This window comes from Canis lupus, chromosome 32 (assembly GCF_048164855.1).
Source record: "Canis lupus baileyi chromosome 32, mCanLup2.hap1, whole genome shotgun sequence".
NCBI lineage: Eukaryota > Metazoa > Chordata > Mammalia > Carnivora > Canidae > Canis > Canis lupus.
This window is the reverse complement of record NC_132869.1, coordinates 21,218,833-21,237,073: the sequence shown is the minus strand read 5'-3', so window position 1 is coordinate 21,237,073 and position 18,241 is coordinate 21,218,833. Positions and strand designations below refer to the sequence as shown.

General features: G+C 44.5%; 1 protein-coding gene and 1 long non-coding RNA gene across 5 annotated transcripts in view; one reads left to right on the top strand and one right to left on the bottom strand.

Moving 5' to 3' along the window:
- GNB5 (G protein subunit beta 5) overlaps positions 1 to 3,394 on the top strand; it is a 45,995-nt gene extending 42,601 nt beyond the window's left edge. For all 4 annotated transcript variants that reach the window (XM_072808541.1, XM_072808543.1, XM_072808542.1 and 1 more), the window contains one exon: positions 1,183 to 3,394. In XM_072808541.1, coding sequence (XP_072664642.1) covers positions 1,183 to 1,194 — 12 coding nt within the window. In that variant the 3' untranslated portion in view covers positions 1,195 to 3,394. The remainder of the gene's footprint in view (positions 1 to 1,182) is intronic.
- Positions 3,395 to 3,947: 553 nt separating this feature from the next.
- LOC140622806 (uncharacterized) overlaps positions 3,948 to 18,241 on the bottom strand; it is a 57,726-nt gene continuing 43,432 nt past the window's right edge. Inside the window, exons 3-4 of the long non-coding RNA XR_012022469.1 lie at positions 5,630 to 5,759; positions 3,948 to 5,268 (exon numbers count right to left, since the gene is read on the bottom strand). This is a non-coding gene — a long non-coding RNA (uncharacterized lncRNA). The remainder of the gene's footprint in view (positions 5,269 to 5,629; positions 5,760 to 18,241) is intronic.

The following is an 18,241-nucleotide window of genomic DNA, read 5'->3' as shown; positions in this document are numbered from 1 at the left end:
GAACCGATCCGTTGCCCCAGAGAGGTAGGGAGTCCCCCCATCAAGGCAGGTGTTCAAACTTGGTTAAATAACTATGTATCAGCATGTAATTGAAGTAATAATTGGGCCAGGTGACTCAAGCAGTTCCCATTGATCCTGAAAGTAGGATTCTTCTGATTCTATCTTGGGCAAACCACAGTGTCAATCTCACCTCTCAGTGGTGCAACCTTCTTATTCCATGGTGACACACCTTTGTGAGACCCACAGAGGGGCTTTAGGGAACTCATGAAGTCCCCAAAATTATAGGTCACATTTAATGTGTCCATTTTTCTGGGAAGAGTTGTCCTCATGGCTTTCATCAGATTCTCAAAGAGCTCTATGACCTTGTTGGATGTTGGCTCCTCATAAATAGCTCCAAAATAGCCTATTCATAAAGCAAAGTTTATTTCTTAAGTTTCTAAGTTTATTTCTTACCTCGGTGGGGACAGAGCACAAACTTGACAGTCTTAGTGGCCTCTCAGAATATAAGAACAAAGACATATGTTTAGGAGGTATGGGGAGGGGGGGTCTGGTTTAAGGCCAGATGCAGGGATTTAATTAGGATCGGACATTTGTGGAATAATAATTTTAAGATTGCTGGACACATAGTTAGGGGAGGAAGAGGATTTTGAAGACAGTCTTGAAAAGTAACCAGTCATTTGTTGATGCTCTGGGTAGGCCTGAGAAGTGAATGTCTTTTCTAAAAAGGGTAGTTTGAGTAGTCTACTCTTAGGATAAATAAAGGATTTTTGTGAGGTTCCTAAAACATACAACAAAGGTATCTGTGAATTCATCTTCCAGGGCAAGAGTTTCCTAAATCAGTAAAGTCACCTTAATGTACTCAGTGAGGTGTGTGGGTACAGATGGTTTAGGTGCTCAGCCTAGGAGTTACCAGTCCCTGGTAGGAAGGCCACAGATGCCCTGCAGATGATTCAGCAGAGCTAGGGGGAGAGGCAGGTCCAAAGAAGCACCTTTGAGTTGCCAGGAGTAAGGTGTTATGCATCCAAAATATGAGTGCTTTATTTTGGATGGGGCACGTGTGTGTGTGTGTGTGTGTGTGTGTGTGTGTGTGTGTGTGTAAAACATTGTTTCTGTCTTTAAACTCAAGTTTCACAAGTCGTTAATTACTAAGGGACTAACAATTATCTGTTGGTGGCTTTGCAGGTCTGGGCTTAATCATCTCCTCGAGATGCACACGTAGGCACCTGAGAGTAGAATTTGAAATCGTCATATGTAAATAGTTCTTTCTTCTAGAGAATCTGAGGGTTATTGCAATGTAGATTACAGGAGCAACTCCACGGATGCAAGTTCACTCTGTGTCTCTGATATTCCTATTACGACTTCCACCCCTGGAAACACACCGGTGTGGGCCTTCAGCACTAGAACACCTTCAAGTACAGTGTTTTGCATTTTAAATGCTTTTTAAAATGTATCCATTTTTAAGGTTATTCTAATTATACAGTCTCAATGCATCCTATTACCAGTAGGATTCAGCATATAATACGTCCCCAGGACTTTCTTGAATCAGATTTGTTTTCAGAGCACTTTAGAATCTGATTCTCTCAGCGTGCACTGTGTCTTTTGGAAACTTCCTCTGGAAGTGCTGATCTCAGCGGACTATATGAGGCAGACCATGTTGATTGGTGATCTGTGATAGAAAATTCGTAATTGGACAAAATCCCTTTCTAAAAAAATATTTTTATTGTAAAATTTTCTTTTTCAGTCTCACATCTTTTTTCAGAGCAAACATTTCCTTCTGTGTGAACGGTCATAAATAGAGGAGAGAGATCCATCAAGTGGACAGGATGTTTGATTTATGAATTCCATGAGTGATGCGATGAATCGCTTGGACAGGATCCTTCCTGTCATTTGAGAGAAAAGCGGTTTGTGACACAAATGCTTCCCAGAGAAACCAAAACCTTTCTTGTGTGGGAACATAAGACAGTAAACTTACTTAAAAACCTGTTAGTAGTATTAGATGTATTAGAACTAGTAGTATCCACTCAGGCTACAGTAGATCATATCCATATGAAGCATATTCATATTTATTGCACTGAAAATATAATTACATACACAAATTAGTTGATAGGCCCCGAGTGATAATGTCTCTGTGTGTCTTAGATTGAGAAAAAATAACACAGAAAATACCTGTCTTTATTTGAAATTCAGCATTTCCTTCTGGAAGACACTACCTGTTTTTGTTAGGAGATTCCCTCTTTTCCTTGTTCTTAAGGTGTTGAGGCTTAATCTTTGTTTTAGCAAACCCCTCATTCATAAAGATAGCATGCATTACTTAGAGAAATAGAAAGTTGCCTCACACACCGAAAATCACTCCTGGTGGAGGCCTGCCCTGTGGGTGGTCTGGGGTCTTGTGGTGCCCCAGGGCTGTGTGTGCTAGTGCCCTGGGTCCTCCAGACCCCTCTCTTGTCCTAATTCTGGCCCTGCAAGCCAAGCCCAGGCCCTGCTGCTTAGAGAGGCCCTTCCAGAGCAGGAGCAGGGCATGGCCATCAGACAGGCCTGGATCTGGCTGGTGCTCCTGCAAACATCAGGATGTGTGCCAGGCCTACCCTCAAAACCACTTGTTCAGGTATCATAATGGGCCAGTCAGTCAAGAAACAGCCAGGCTAGCTTTTCCACCAATTCTTTTCAAGTAAATATAATGGTTAGATTCAGTCATTTGCCAAGCAAACATTTTACTGAGGGTTTTACTGTGCAGCACACCCTGGGGTAGAGAAATGTAAAAGGCTCCTGCTTGACTCCAAAGAGCCCAGAGGTGGGAGGGAGGTGGTCCACAGAGACCATTTCTCATCCACCTTCTTGATCATTCCCCAGTGGATCTCAGGCTGGGCAGGGGCTCAGGGATATGGACACAGGATCTCCCCAGCTCCTGCCAGCTGCTGAGAGAGTCAGCCCCCAGAGTGCACCTTATGGGATTCCCCAGCTCCACTCCCAGAACTCCCAGAGTTTGCTCCTGATCTCCTGGGTATGGGATCCCCTTCCCTCTCTCCTACTGACCCTTTAGTGTCTCTGCTCTCTCCCACAAGTAAACGAAGATGGGACAAAGGAAAAGTCACCTAGACTAAAGGAAAGCAAATTCAATGGTACATGTTTGGAGAGGCAGAGAGCATCTTCAGTATATGTGCAAAAATGATCATAACTTTCCAATCAAAAAAGCTATGAAAAAAACTGTGAAGTATTCCCTAGAACACTCACTTATCCCCACTGGCAGTAAGCTACCTCCCTAGAAGTATTTGATTTTGTAGTGGGTGTTGTTTTAGCATTTATCGATGGAACACGTGGTTTGGAATATGCTACACCATGTGGGGCCTCCGGGGTAACTCCAGATAATAAATTGTATTTTGCATATTGAAAATAATGCTATGTGGAGTCTTGTCATCGGTTTTTCTTCTTTCTGGAGGACTTGGGGGCAAACCTATGAAACCAGCTGCAGGGAAGGGTCCACACAGATGTGTCCTCAGGTGTGCACAGCCAGAGAAGAGAAGGGTTAGGCAGGAAGGGGAGTCAGATAAGGAGGAGTGTGGTGATGGGTATGTATGGGAAATACCTGTGAACCGAAATCAAGGCAGCTGCTTTGGAAGTGGGTGGCTGGCCCTGCAGAAGTGGGGCCCAGCTGCCGGCCCAACTCTGGAATGAGCCAAAGGTAGGCATTCCATATCCATGTCCCCCTTCCACCCCTTGCCCTCCTCTATACCTTCCCTCGATTAGAAGGGGCAGCCCGGGTGGCTCAGCGGTTTAGCGCCGCCTTCAGCCCAGGGCCTGATCCTGGAGACCCGGGATGGAGTCCCACGTCGGGCTCCCTGCATGGAGCCTGCTTCTCCCGCTGCCTGTATCTCTGCCTCTCTCTCTCTCTCTCTCTCATAAATAAATAAAAAATCTTTAAAAAAAAAAAAAAAAAAGAAGTGGCTTCAAGACAGCAAAAAGGTCATAAAAGTGTTTGTACCCCGGACTCTCAGCTAAGCTAGAAGGTGGCACCACTGACACTAGGACTCATCTGTAAGTTAGAAGGGGGCAGCACAGTGACAAAGGATGTGCGCCTACGTTCAGATCCAGCTGTCCCACTCTGATAGCATCTATGATATCTGACTCTCAGCCTCAGTTTCCTCGTGTGTGGAGGGACAGAGCTAAAATACATGAAGGCCCTACCTCAGCCTTTGGCTCATCTTCAGCAGGGGTTAGCTCCCTGCTTCCTGCCTTCTCCCTTCTTGCTCTCCCATGCCTACCCCCCATCTTCCCTATGTCCCTTTCCTTCCTCTTTTTTCCCCTCAGCCCTCATGCCGTCCTCCCTCCTTAAGCAGCCCCTATTCATGTATCCAATTAGTTATTATCATCAATTAGAGATTCATCTAGGCCAGTGGTTCGAGGTGTTGGGTCTTGATGAGCCCTCTACACTTTTAAAAATTATTGAGCTTTTGGTTATGTGGGTTATATCTATCAATATTTACCATATTAGAAATTAAAACTGAGGAAAATTGTAAGAGACAAGAACGCAGACACACACATTCCATTGGTGAGGCTTTCCCCACATATTAGTAGGCTCTGGATAACTCCTCAGAGCATGAGAGTCTTAAAAAACGCACACAAAGAAAGAGTCAGTATTATTATGGAAGGAGTTTTGATCCTGGGCCCGCCCCCCCTCCCCTGAAGGGTTTTGGGTTGGGCCTCTACTTTGAAAACAGCTGATAGGGCTAATGAGCCCTTCCCAGGCACCCAGTGAAAAGTCCCTAAGGAGAGTAATACCCTTAAGGGAGCGTGAACAAAAAGGGAGGGGTGGGGTTGAGGGTCATTCAGGAGAGGCCTTCAAAGGAGGTTCAGGCAGTGGGAAGGCACAGGTACTGGAGGCTGGAGACCAACTGGGGCCTGCGGACTGCTGAAAAGCTTTTCAGAAGAGGACACTTAGGATCCTGGGGTGAGCCCTGCAGACAGGTTTGATTAACTGGGCTTGGAGTTGGGGCCTTATTGCTGCCACCTGGCTTCCTCCCAAGTCGTGGAGAGCTGGCTGCGCAGGGATTTGTAGATCTGCCACCTCCCAAACTTACCTGCTGAGAAAATCACTCAGGTCAATTGCAGGTTAAAAATACAGGTCCTAGGGGGATCCCTGGGTGGCTCAGCGGTTTAGTGCCTGTCTTTGGCCCAGGGCGGGATCTTGGAGCCCCAGGATCGAGTCCCACGTTGGGCTTCCAGCATGGAGCCTGTCTCTCCCTCTGCCTGTGTCTTTGCCTCTCTCTCTGTCTATAATAAATATTAAAAAAAAAAAAAATACAGGTCCTAGGGGTGCCTGGGTGGCTTAGTTAAGTGTCTTACTCTTGGTTTCAGCTCAGGTTTCAGGGTCCTGAGATTGAGCCCCAGCATAGGCTTCCCACTCAGGAGTCTGCTTCTCTCTCTCTGTCTGTCTCTCTCTCTCCATAAATAAATCTTAAAAAAAAATACAGGTCCTACAAATATAGATACAGTTCCTAGAGATCTGGACTGGGCAGGACTTGAAGTGGGCCAGGAATTCTGAGGAGGCAAGTTGGGGAAAAGTTCTCAGGGAATATTTTTGTCTCCATGGATCCTTTGTAAGAACGTGAGGTTAATCCATTCACCCTCTCACCTGTGCTAGGAGAGCACTGGGTTACTCTTCAAGGCAGACCACAGACCCGTTGCTCTCTAGATGGGACGTGGCTGGAGTGGGCTGGACTTCAGGACTGCTCATTCTCCACATGGCTGACTCATGGCCATTTCTGATGGCAAAAATGAAATGGATATGTTCATGTCATTGTAAAAAGAATGCAGACCCTCTAGTAAGGAGATGGGATCAGGAATGATGCTCTGGTTAATATAAATAACTATGAACAGCTAAATATCTAAGGTAAGAGCATTTACGCAAAGATTGTAACAGCAGAAAAATGCCTCTCTTTGAACCTATGGTTATGTAACCAATATACCACCGGTGAACACTTGACTTTTTCATAAACCAGGAACCATGAAGCAGAGGTCAACCTGTCCGTGCTCCCCAATAATAGGTGGCTTCACACCATAGGGTGTATACCCAAGAAAAATGAAAACATGCCCACACAGAAACTTGAACACAAATGTGCACAGTTGCCCAAAGTGGAACATCCCAAATGTTCACAACTGATGAATGGATGAGCAAACTGTGGCATAGTCATACGGTGGGGTATCATTTGGCAATAAAAAAGGAATGAGGTACTGATTCATGCCACATGGATGAACCTTGAAGAAAGTGTGCTAAGTGAAAGAAGCCAGATGCAAAGGAGTACACAGTATATGATTCCATTTATATGAAATATTCAGAATAGGCAAATCCACAGAGAGAGGAAATAGTTTGGTGGTTACATGGAGCTCAGGGTGGGATGAATGGGGAGGGGCTGCCAATGGGTATAGGATTTCCTTTGAGGTCATGGAATTAGTGATGATGGCTGCACAACTCTGGGAGTATACTAAAAACTGCCATTATAGACTTTGCAAGAGTGAATTTTATGGTTTGTGAATTCTATCAGAGTAATGCTGTTAAAAAATATATATGGAAAAATAGGTAGTCTGTAGCTATTTTCCGTATTTTAAAAAACAAACCACCAGGGACGCCTGGGTGGCTCAGTGGTTGAGCATCAGCCTTCAGCTCAGGTTGTGATCCCAGAATCCAGGATCGAGTCCCGCATCGGGCTCCCCGCATGGAGCCTGCTTCTCCCTCTGCCTGCGTCTCTGCTTCTCTCTCTCAGTCTGTGTCTCTCATGAATAAATAAATCTTAAAAAAAAAAAAAAAACACCAAAACCTTCTGATTTTCAGTTAAAGGTAGGACAATGAGCATGGTAATCCTGGTTAGTTCATATTAATAATAAAAATTTCTCTGTAAAGAACTTTTCCGAAAAAAAAAAAAGAACTTTTCCTATGTGCCGAGCACTGTGCTAAGCGCCTTGCATCCTCCAACTCACATAATCCTTGTAACAGCTGTATGATGTAGACAGTTTATTACCTCCATTTTTTATGTAGGGAAATTGAGGCCAGGAGAGCTGAATAACTTGCTCGTGGCTGTACAGCTTCTAAGTGGCAGAGCTAGGATTTTAACCAAATCTGACTGCAAACTGCCTCCTTGCATTGTGTGGGTCAGAAATTCTGTGTAGAGGTTAATTTGTTCATTTGCTATTTGGTCCAACTGATAATTATTAAGAGTTAACCAATGGCAGGGCCAGATTTACCACTCACCACCAAACTACTCCAAATCTAAGAAAAAACTGTGCTTGTTGCTAAAATACAATGTTCAAAAAAGTAAAATCATGACTCTCTGGCAAATAAAATATGAACATATATCAAAACATTTAATTCAGGGAATCTGGGTGGCTCAGTGGTTGAGCATCTGCCTTTGGCTCGGGTCATGGGGTCATGATCCCAGGGTCCTGGTATCGAGTCCCTCATCAGGCTCCCTGCTTCTCCCTCTGCCTATGTCTCTGCCTCTCTCTCTGTGTCTCTCATGAATAAATAAAATCTTTTTAAAATTTTTTTAATTCCATAAGGAACCCATAAGATGTCAAACACAGTTAAAATGGGAGCTTAATGTAGGGAGATTCATATTCCTTCCTGATGAAATTCAGTTGGCTCACTATAAACTGCTGGTAGACCTGTCACCCAGCAGTACCAATGGCCATTTCAACCTCTGTAAAGAGAATTCCATCGTCGTCATACACTCTCCCTGCTGCCATGGCCTCTATGTTCACAGGGCCATAGGACAAGCACTGTGCTGGCTGGGTAAAGAAGCTCTCTGACACCCACAGAGCACAGCATTTTGTCTATCTGAGTAAGAGTCTGCTCTTAATCTGCACATGGGACGTGAATACCTTCAGTCTGTAACCATTCAGAGGGATCCAGCTACATACCTCTAAGATTCCTTTGTCACCAATCTTCCAATCTTGATCTTTTTAAGGCCCTGACCATCCAGCCAAACCATCAGCAATTCCCCAAGAGTCAATGCAGATAAGCACTCTGGCTATCTCTCACTCCAGACAAAGTGGACAGTCAAATCTCTGGCTTAAATCTCTGGCCCCTGCGAGGATTTTCCTTTACCAATGTCTTCACAGTCACCCCTGAGTGGGTCTGTTATGCTACAGCTGTCCACTTTCATGTGGTACCACCACATCATATAGGCCCATCCATAATCTAGGCTTGAGGTTTTTTTTTTTAATTTTTATTTATTTATGATAGTCACAGAGAGAGAGAGAGAGGCAGAGACACAGGCAGAGGGAGAAGCAGGCTCCATGCACCGGGAGCCTGACGTGGGATTCGATCCCGGGTCTCCAGGATCGCGCCCCGGGCCAAAGGCAGGCGCCAAACCACTGCGCCACCCAGGGATCCCTAGGCTTGAGTTTTTCCTCTCTCAGTCCACTGATCATAAGCAATCCTTCAGAGGCCATAGGCATGGAATGAGGGAGGAGGCAAAGCAGTAAGAATTTGTGTTGCAGGGCTCTGAGCCACCTACTCATGCAATTTACTTGTGCCTAATGGACTCCCTGAGTTCAGTCCATTATATATAAATTATAAATATATATATATATTTCCACTTGATGACAGATTGCTGCTGTGCATGCCCAGCCTTATGTCTGGGTAGGTCAGACAACATCCACATGCTGAAAGCTCAAGCTATATGGTCACCTGATATCCCATGATTAGCCATTCAGGCTCTACCATGATCCAGTAGCAAGTCAGAACCTGCTTCTTGAAAGGAGACTAGCTATTTGCAGAAGAGGACACAGATTTTCTTTGAAAATCCAGAGGTCTGTGCTGTAATTCTTCTACTGGTATTTGCTGGAGTCTCCATACGGGATCCCTGTTTGACGCATCACATATCATTGCATCTGTTGGAGCAAAAGACCCAAGTGGGACAGCAGCTTGTACTACAGCCTAAACGTGCTGCAGAATGTTCTCTTGTTCTCCCCAATCCGCCGGCCTGTAGATGGTCTGAATTCACACACTCATATGTGGTGGATGTTGCCTCCAAAATCCAGAAGGACCTACCAAGGGTCTTGCCTCTTTTTTCTTATAGGTGATGCAAAGTTCACCAACTCATCTCTCACCCTGGGTGGGATATTTCAACATAGTCCAGACCACTGAACCCCCAGAATTTTCACTGCTGGTACGAGTTCTGTATTAGTGCGGGTCCAACCAGGAGAAAGAAGCCATAGAGTATCATGGACAGAGAAAGATTGGTATAAGAAGTATTAACTATAATAGAGGAATTGGCCAGTAAAATAAAGAGAATTCTAAGAAATACAGGAATGTATTTCTTAGAAGCAGCCATTATCCTGGAGCTGAGTACTCAACTATTCCCACTATAGTGATTATTAAACTCTGCTGTAGGGGGGCTTGTTTCATCACTAGAAGGCAGGGTTCTTGAGAGCAGGGGCCACATGCTAGTTCTCCCTTACATCTCCAGTGCTAACAGGTTCTGAATAAACGTGAGTGAATGAACAGCCTGCAGGAGAACACTCCGCAGCCGCAGGAGAAATATCCCAGATCCAAAGACAGGTATCTCCAGCACACACCTGGATGCTTCTGTCCAATCGAGAGACGCTGATAACCCTTACAAGGGAGTCGTCTGCGGAGGGCTGTGCGTAGCCTTTGTCAGTCTCTCTCTCTCTCTTTTTTTTTTTTTTTTAAGATTTTTATTCACTTGTGAGACGGGGGCGGGGGGCAGGCTCCATGCAGGGAGCCCGACGTGGGACTCGATCCCGGGTCTCTAGGATCACGCCCTGGGCTGAAGGCGGCGCTAAACCGCTGCGCCACCCGGGCTGCCCTGTCAGTCTCTTCTCAAGTGGAGGCAAAAGTCTAGCCCAACTTTCCAGACTGTCGCCTCCGGGTTCTTAGTCCCCAGGCGCAGGCTAACCACCCCCCCCAAGTCCCAGTCTGTCTCTGAGGCCTCTGCGATCGCGCGCACGCCTCTGGGCCTGGCCTTTGCGGCCGGAACAGGTGCGGACGGGATTCCCATCAGAGGCTCTTCTCGGGACTTAGGAAAACAACTGCCCCGCGGAGCTGGGGCGGGGCGGCCCCTCCCCCCTCCCCCCTTCCCCCTCCCCCCTCCCCGGCGGGGGCGCAGCCGGGCCTAGAAAGCCGGACGCGCTGAGCGAGCTGCTCGCCGACTACCTGCGGTCCTGCGCCCGGGAGCCCCGCGCCCCCGCGCCCTGGCCCGAGGAGGTGCGGCGGCGTCACCAGCGCTTCCCGGGGGAGCCGCGTGGAGCCGGTGGCCCGGCTGGAGCGGGAGATCCTCGCCCACCCGCAGGCCCTCAGCTGGGCCGTGACGTGGCGCTCTTGACCTTCGCGGGGACCCCCCGGAGCCGGGCGAGTGGGAGGCCAGGGTCGGCCAGGCCCGCCGGCACCTGGTGGCCCTCCTCTGCCGCCGGCTCACAGGCCAGCACCGCGCCTGGCTGGAGGCGCACGACGGCTGGGTGAGCGCTGGGGGCGCGGGGGAGGGGGGCGCCCAGGTGCCCAGGTGCCCAGCACCCGGAGGGCCCTCGCCGTCCGTGTTCGCCCGGTTGGGGCATTCCTTTCAGCAGGAGGAGGACCCTTGGAAGTCTGGCTCTCCCCCTCCTGGTGGAGTCAGACTGGCAGAGACGGCCCTTGCTAGAAGGCTCTTATTAACCCGTTCCGGAGCGGCTGCGCGCCGCCTGGTTTGCACACTTCGGCCTTCCCCTGCGCGTCTTCAGGGCTTCAGGATGCACCCACGTTAGGTCTGGATGTTTGGCTCATAGAGAGATCCCCAAACTGGCGAAGTCAGCAGCGGGGGGGGCCTGGGCCAGGTGGATTCTTTCTCCTCTGCCTGTTAAGCCACCTTTGGAGAGACAGACCCCAGAACGCTGCAGGGTGGAGAGCACCAGCCTAAGCGTGAAAAGCCGTTCCCTTGCCCAGCAGCCAACACCTCTCAGGAAGAGCCAAAGCCAGAGGTGTTGGCAGGTGGGTGCAGGCACCCAGTGGTGGTACCGACTCAATGTTCCTTCACTTCTGTTCCATTGCACCCAACCCTTAATTGGGTGATAACCAGGTGCCCTGGCTTTCAGCTGTAGGTCGTTGATCTCTGTGGTCTAGACTAGAGGGGCAGGCCATTGCCCTGCAGCTCCTAAACCAATTTAATGATCAAGGAAAGCTCATCCTTCAGGAAGAGGGTAGCATGCCTCTTGGTTTCTGAGCTAGACTCCTGTTTCTTTACTCTTTTCCTTACTGGAGTTGAATCAAGGACCCACGTTGTAGAATAAATACGGCCAAAGTATTAAAATCAGCTATTAAAAAAGAAAATCCAGGGAATTAAGGAAGACACTACAGGAAATTTAGCCTCTTGTTGGCAGTTGGCCTCACCTGTCGTGATGAATTCAGCTCCACTTGTGGAGGAGAGGTAGTACCTGAATCAGAACCTTGACCTTATACCAACACGTTGGGGTATTAGCATTCTTCTTGGCCTGTGTGCTGTCCTTCAACCATCCAGGCCTGTGAACTCTAAGAACCAGACCTGAGCCATTGTCTTAAGTGGGCATTTGGCCTTTGAGGGCCCTCGGCACTTAAAGAGGAAATTGATTGGGAGGAGGTCATTTTTTTATTTCTCATTTTAACTAATTAACATTGACTAAGGAATCCTCCTTTAACATCAAGAAGCCCAGATTCCCCCAACTGAGTAAACTGGATAGGCCCACACCTCTCCTAGCTACAGTTAAAAATGCCACTATCTCAGGGCACCTGGGTGGCTCAGTGAGTTAATCCACCGACTGTTGAATTCAGTTTAGGTCCTGATCTCAAGGTTGTGAGATAGAGCCCCATGGGCGAGGCATGGAGCCTGCTGAAGATTCTCTCTCTCTCTCTCTCTCTCTCTCTCTCTCTCTCTCTCCCCCCCCCCCCCGAACACCCCCCTCCCCCGGGTTCCTTACTTTAAAAAAAAAAAAAAAAAAAGCCACTCTCTGGACTTCCATTCCTTTCTTCTCCGTTTTTTCTGAATGGAGCTACTTGTTTTATTGCCTTAGGTGATCGTTTTCAACGTAGCGATTTGCCAGTTCCCCAAATGGCCTCTGCCTTTCCCTGGGAAAAGAATGTGATAGTCTACCTTCCTCTTAGTTTTTTTTTCTTTGAAATTTTGTTATTTTTACTTAAAATTTGGTATGTTAATTAAACAATGTTACTAATTTCAGATGTGCAATACAGTGATTGAAATGCGGGGTATGGGGCACCTTGGTAGTTCAGTGGTGGAGAGTCTGCCTTCCACTCAGGTCGTGATCCTGGGATCCTGGGATCCAGTCCCTCATAGGCTCTCCACAGGGAACCTGCTTCTCTCTCTGCCTATGTCTCTGCCTCTCTCTGTGTGTCTGTCATGAATAAATAAGTGAAATCTTAAAAAAAAAATGTGGGGTGTCTGGGTGGCTCAGTTAGTTGTCTACTTTCTGCTCGGGTCATGATCCCAGGGTCCTGGGATTGAACTGCCTTGGACTCCCTGCTCAGTGAGAAGCCTGCTTATCCCTCTGCCCCTCCACCCTACGCCCATTCATGCTCTCTCTCAAATCTAAAAACAATAATGAAAATCTGTAATGCTTCATGATTTAATTTGCCCATCTCCCCAGCCACCTCCCCTCTAGTTTTCTGTATAAGTCTATTTTTGCTCTTTTGTTCAGTTCTTTAGTTTTTTAGACTCCACATATCAATGAAATCATGCTTTTTGTCTCTGGCTTATTTAACTGCGGATAATGTCTTCTAGGTCCATCATGTTGTTGCAGATGGAAAGATCTCATTCTTCTTTATGGCTGAGTAATATTCTATTGTATAAATATATCCTATCTTTGTCCATTCATCTATAAATGGACACTTGAGTTGTTTCATAGTTTGCCTATTGTATATACTGCTGTAATGAGCACAGGGGTGCATATTTCTTTTCAAATTAATGTTTTTGTTTTCTTCAGGTAAATACCCAGAAATTGAATTACCGGGTTGTATGATATTTCTACTTTAATTTTTTTTTTTTTTTGAGGAACTGCCATAGTATCTTCTATAGTGGCTGCACCAATTTACATTCCCACCAATACTTCCCTTTTCTCCACATCTTCAACTCTTGTTATTTCTTGTATTTTGATACTAGACATTCTTACTGGTGTGAGATGACCTCCCATTGTGGTTTTGATTTACATTTCCCCTGATGATGAGTGATGTTGAGCATCTTGTCATGTGTCCATTGATCACACCTGTATATCTTTGGAGAAATGTCTGTTCAGGTCCTCTGCCCATTTTTAATCAGATATATTGGTGGGTAGGGAGGTTAGTATCCTCTTAGCTTTTGAAAAAAGTAAATCAAAAGATGAGTATTCTTGCTGTGACAAACTGTCTCCTATGTCCTTCTTTCCCCCATGTTGGATTACTTAAAAATCCTAACTCGGTTTCCTAAGTACAGGTTGCCTCTTGGTCAGTATTTACTTTTTCGACTCTTTAAATCCAGGAGTTGTCTTGCTGTTTAATTCAGAAGTTCGAGGGATCCCTGGGTGGCTCGGTGGTTAAGTGTCTGCCTTCAGCTCAGGGCGTGATCCTGGAGTCCCAGGATCGAGTCCCACATCAGGCTCCCTGCCTGTGTCTCTGCTTCTCTCTCTCTCTCTCTGTCTCTCATGAATAAATAAATCTTTTTAAAAAAATTCAGAAGTTCTAGTGCATCTTATTGAGTTCAGGTGTAGAGCATTCTGAAACTATCTAATTCCCTTCTCCTTCCCCCTTGTAGGATGGCTTTTGTCTCTTCTTCACACCCATGCTGCCATCTTCTTGGAAAAGACTACTGGTCAAGGTTCTTCTGTCATGCTTTGCCACAATGATCTTAATCTACTTCTGGAAAAGATTATCATGAGTTCTAAAATAATTAACCCATTTCTACCTGCCTGTGACCAGCCAACTGGATTTGAGATGTGAAAGAATAGAACAGAGTAAACCACCTTCTGAGACATTTTTACCTGCATTCATCTGAGGAGTCCTATGGTGATGATTCAGCCAGTGTTTTAACTGCTGGCAAGCTCTCAGAGGTATTAGGACAAAGGCACAAGTGGCTCTTTGAGTGGGAGAAATGGATTCTACGGGTTCATTACTCTAAAGAATTGCAGTAGAAGCTACATTCTAGTGAGTAGGAAACCTGGTGCTTTTTGCTGCATTTGGATAAGAATGAATATGAATCTCTACCCACAGTTTTGTGTGCTACTGCTGACTCCTTTGTCAGGTTGGTTAGTCAGGGGTAGAATGCCAGAAGGCCTCCAAGTCCCAGTTTGACAAGGAATGTAATACTAAAAACTCAGATAAGGAATCCTTTCTCAATCCTTTGAAATCTAATTTCTGAGCCTACCTTTCTAGATTTTTATATATCAAGAATTTTTTTCTGACTTCAATAAATTGTTAAATATTCAAATTTTTAATAAACTTAAATATCTCTAAAAATTTTTGTTGGTTATCTTTGGGATTTAATAAGACTTTAGGAGTAACTTGAATTGATGAAAAGTTTCTTTGCTATTTCTTTAAATACAATACATATAATTCTTGATTTTATTTATTTTTAAAGATTTTATTTATTCATGAGAGACACAGAGGCAGAGACCTAGGCAGAGGGAGAAGCAGACTCCCTGTAGGGCGCCCAATGTAGGACTTGATCCTAGGACCCTGGAATCATGACCCAAGCCAAAGGGAGACCCTCAACCACTGAGCCACCCAGGCATCCCCAATTCTTGATTTTTAAACAATCAATACACAAGCTCATAAATAGTCCTTTACTTCCACCTTTTTTCTGCAGTCAACTGATAACCTGCAAGGTGTTGGAGAGGAAAACTTTAACTCTATGCTCTTAGAATCCCTGTGAATTTAGCAGTCCAAAGACAGATTGATGAGTGAAAAACATACAGATCTTACTTTGTTTTTATAGGAGACTTTATAGAAAAGTGAAAACTTCAAAGAAGTATGTAGATTTGGAGTTTATATACCATTTTAACAAAAAGTGATAAATTGTGAAGTAGACAAAAGAAAGGGGTTAGACTGGTAGGGGTAGTATATTGTGGGGAAAGTTACCAGAAAACTAATGTGGAAACTAATGGAAGAAAAAGGTTATTTTAGTCCAGTTTATACAGACTTCCCTTGGTATTGATTTCCATTTCCAGTGATGAGTGTTCCCTCCTCCTGGGGTAGGAGGACACCTTTCTCAAGGTACCTGGCTGGCTCAGTTGGTGGAATGTGTGACTTTTAATTTCGGTTGTGTGTTTGAACCCTATGTTGGGGATAGATATTTTATCACCTTCTTTTTTATTTAATTTCTGTTTTTACAGTTACATTCTACCCTTTTGTTGTATTTAATTTTATAATGTGTGTGTGTGCATGTGTATGAGTATTTTCTGTCTTTATAATTTGGGGATGCAGTTTCTTCCAAAAGAGCAAAATATATCCAGAATCTAGTGTATGGCTCTATTCTCTTCACCTGTCTGATCATGTTTGCTGTTTTGTTTTGTTTTTTCTTTTTTTGTTTTGTTAAAGCCTTTTTAAATTTTCATCTTTACAGTCACATTCTATCCTCTCAATGTATTTAATTTTATTTTTATATAAAAATGTTTTTTTCCCTACAACTTTGAGATATAATTTCTTCTAACTGACCAAAATACAATCAGTATATAGTGTTTTGTTCTGTTCACCTATTTACAGTTACATGCCATCCTTTCATTGTACTTTTTTTGTACATAGAAGTTTTTCTTTCCTCTCTTCTTTCTTTCCTCTCTTCTTTCTTTCCTCTCTTCTTTCTTTCCTCTCTTCTTTCTTTCCTCTCTTCTTTCTTTCCTCTCTTCTTTCTTTCCTCTCTTCTTTCTTTCTTCTCTTCTTTCCTCTCCTCATGAGAGACACAAAGAGAGGCAGAGACCCAGGAAGAGGGAGAAGCAGACTCCATGCGGGGAGCCCAATGTGGAACTTGATCCCAGGTCTCCAGGATCATGGCCTGGACTAAAGGCAGCACTAAACTGCTGAGCCACCTAGGCTGCCCCAGTTTTTCTTTCATTACAGTTTTGGGACTTGTTTTCTAACAAATGGACCAAAATATACACAGGACCTAGTGTATTTCTCTATTCTGTTCACCTGTTTGATTATATCCTCTTGCACTCTTATTTTTTTCCTTTGGTTTTGGCTCTTATTTTTTTTAGTGTATATTTCTCTGGGGTTGTTGCCATTTTGTGTTTTGTTTCCTTGTCCATCTATACTTATCCAGGTAGAATGACAAGATGAAAAAAATTCACCTCAAAAAGAACAAGAGGCAGTACTAACTGCCAGAGACTTAATCAGTATGAACATAAGTAAGATGTTAGAACTAGAGTTCAGAATGACAACTATAAAGATACTAGCAGGGCTTGAAAAAAGCATAGATGCTAGAGAATTCCTTTCTGGAGAAATAAAAACTAAAATCTAACCAAGTTGAAATAAAGACTATTAACAAGGGATGCAATAAAAAATGGAGGCTCTAACTGCTAGGATAAATGAGGCAGAAGAGAGAATTAATGATCCAGAAGACAAAATGATGGAGAATAAAGAAGCTGAGTAAAAGAGAACTACTGGATCACCAGGGGGAAAAAAAATCAAGAGATGAGTGATACCATAAAGTGAAACAATATTAGACTAATTGGGATCCCAGAAGAAGAGGAAAAAGAGGGGCAAAAGGTATATTGGAGCAAATTATAGCGGAGAACTGTCCTAATCTGGGGGAAGAAAACAGACATCCAAGTCAAGGAGGCATGAAGAACCCCCCCCCCCATCAATAAAAATAGGTCAACACCCTAAATATAACAGTGAAATTTACAAATCTCAGACAAAGAGAAAATCCTGTAGGTCTGTATGAAACCCACAAGGGTTAGAAACATTAGACTGGCAGTTGACCTATCCACAGAGACCTGGCAGGCCAGAAAGGACTGGCATGATCTATTCAAGGTGTTAAATGAAAAAAACATGCAGCCAAGAAAAGTTTATCCAGCTAGGATCTCGTTCAAAATAGAAGAGGTAAAAAGCTTCCAGGATGAACAAAAACTAAAAGAATATGTGACAACCAAACCAGCCCTGCAAGAAATATTGAAAAGGATCCTTTAAGCAAAGAGCCCAAAAGAGACCAGGAAGGAACAGAGACAATATACAGAAACAGTGACTCTACAGTTAATAGAATGGCACTAAAGTCATATCATTCAATAGTTACTCTGATTGTAAATGGGCTAAATGCCCCAATCAAAAGGCACAGGGTATCAGATTGGATTAAAAAAAAAAAAAAAGCAAGACCCATTGATGTGCTGTCTTCAAGAGACTCACTTTAGACCCTAAAACACCTCCAGATTTAAAGTGAAGGGTGGAAAACCATTTATCATGCTAATGGACATCAAAAGAAAGCTGAGGTGGCAATCCTTATATCAGACAAATTAGATTTCAGAACAGAGATAACAAAGACTGTAATAAGAACACTATATCATAACTAAAGGGTCTAACAAGATCTAGCAATTGTAAATATGCCACTAACATGGGAGCAGCCAGTTAAATGAGCCAATTAATAACAAGCACATCAATAATACAATAATAGTAAGGGACTTTGACACCGCACTAACTTCCATGGATGGATTATCTAGAAGATCAATAAGGAAACAAGGGCTTTGAATCACACTCTGGACCAGATGGACTTCAAAATATATTCAGAACATTCCATCCTTTTAAAAAAGATTTTATTCATGAGAAACACAGAGAGAGGCAGAGACAGGCAGAGGGAAAAGCAGGCTCCATGCAGGGAGCCTGATGTGGGACTCAGTCTGGGGACTCTAGGATCATGCCCTGAACTGAAGGCAGACGCTCAACCACTGAGCCACCCAGGCAACCCAGAACATTCCATCCTAAAGCAACAGAATACACATTCTTCTTGAGTGCACATGGAACATTCTCTAGAATAGATCATATACTGGGTCACAAATCAGGTCACAACTAGTACCAAAAGAATGGGATTGTTCCATGCATATTATTAGACCACAAGGCTTTGAAAATGGAACTCAATCACAAGAGGAAGTTTGGAAAGAACTCAAATACATGGAGGCTAAAGAGCATCCTACTAAAGAATGAATGGGTCAACCAGGAAATTAAAAAAGAATTTTAGGGATCCCTGGGTGGCTCAGCAGTTTAGCGCCTGCCTTTGGCCCAGGGCGCAATCCTGGAGTCCCGGGATCG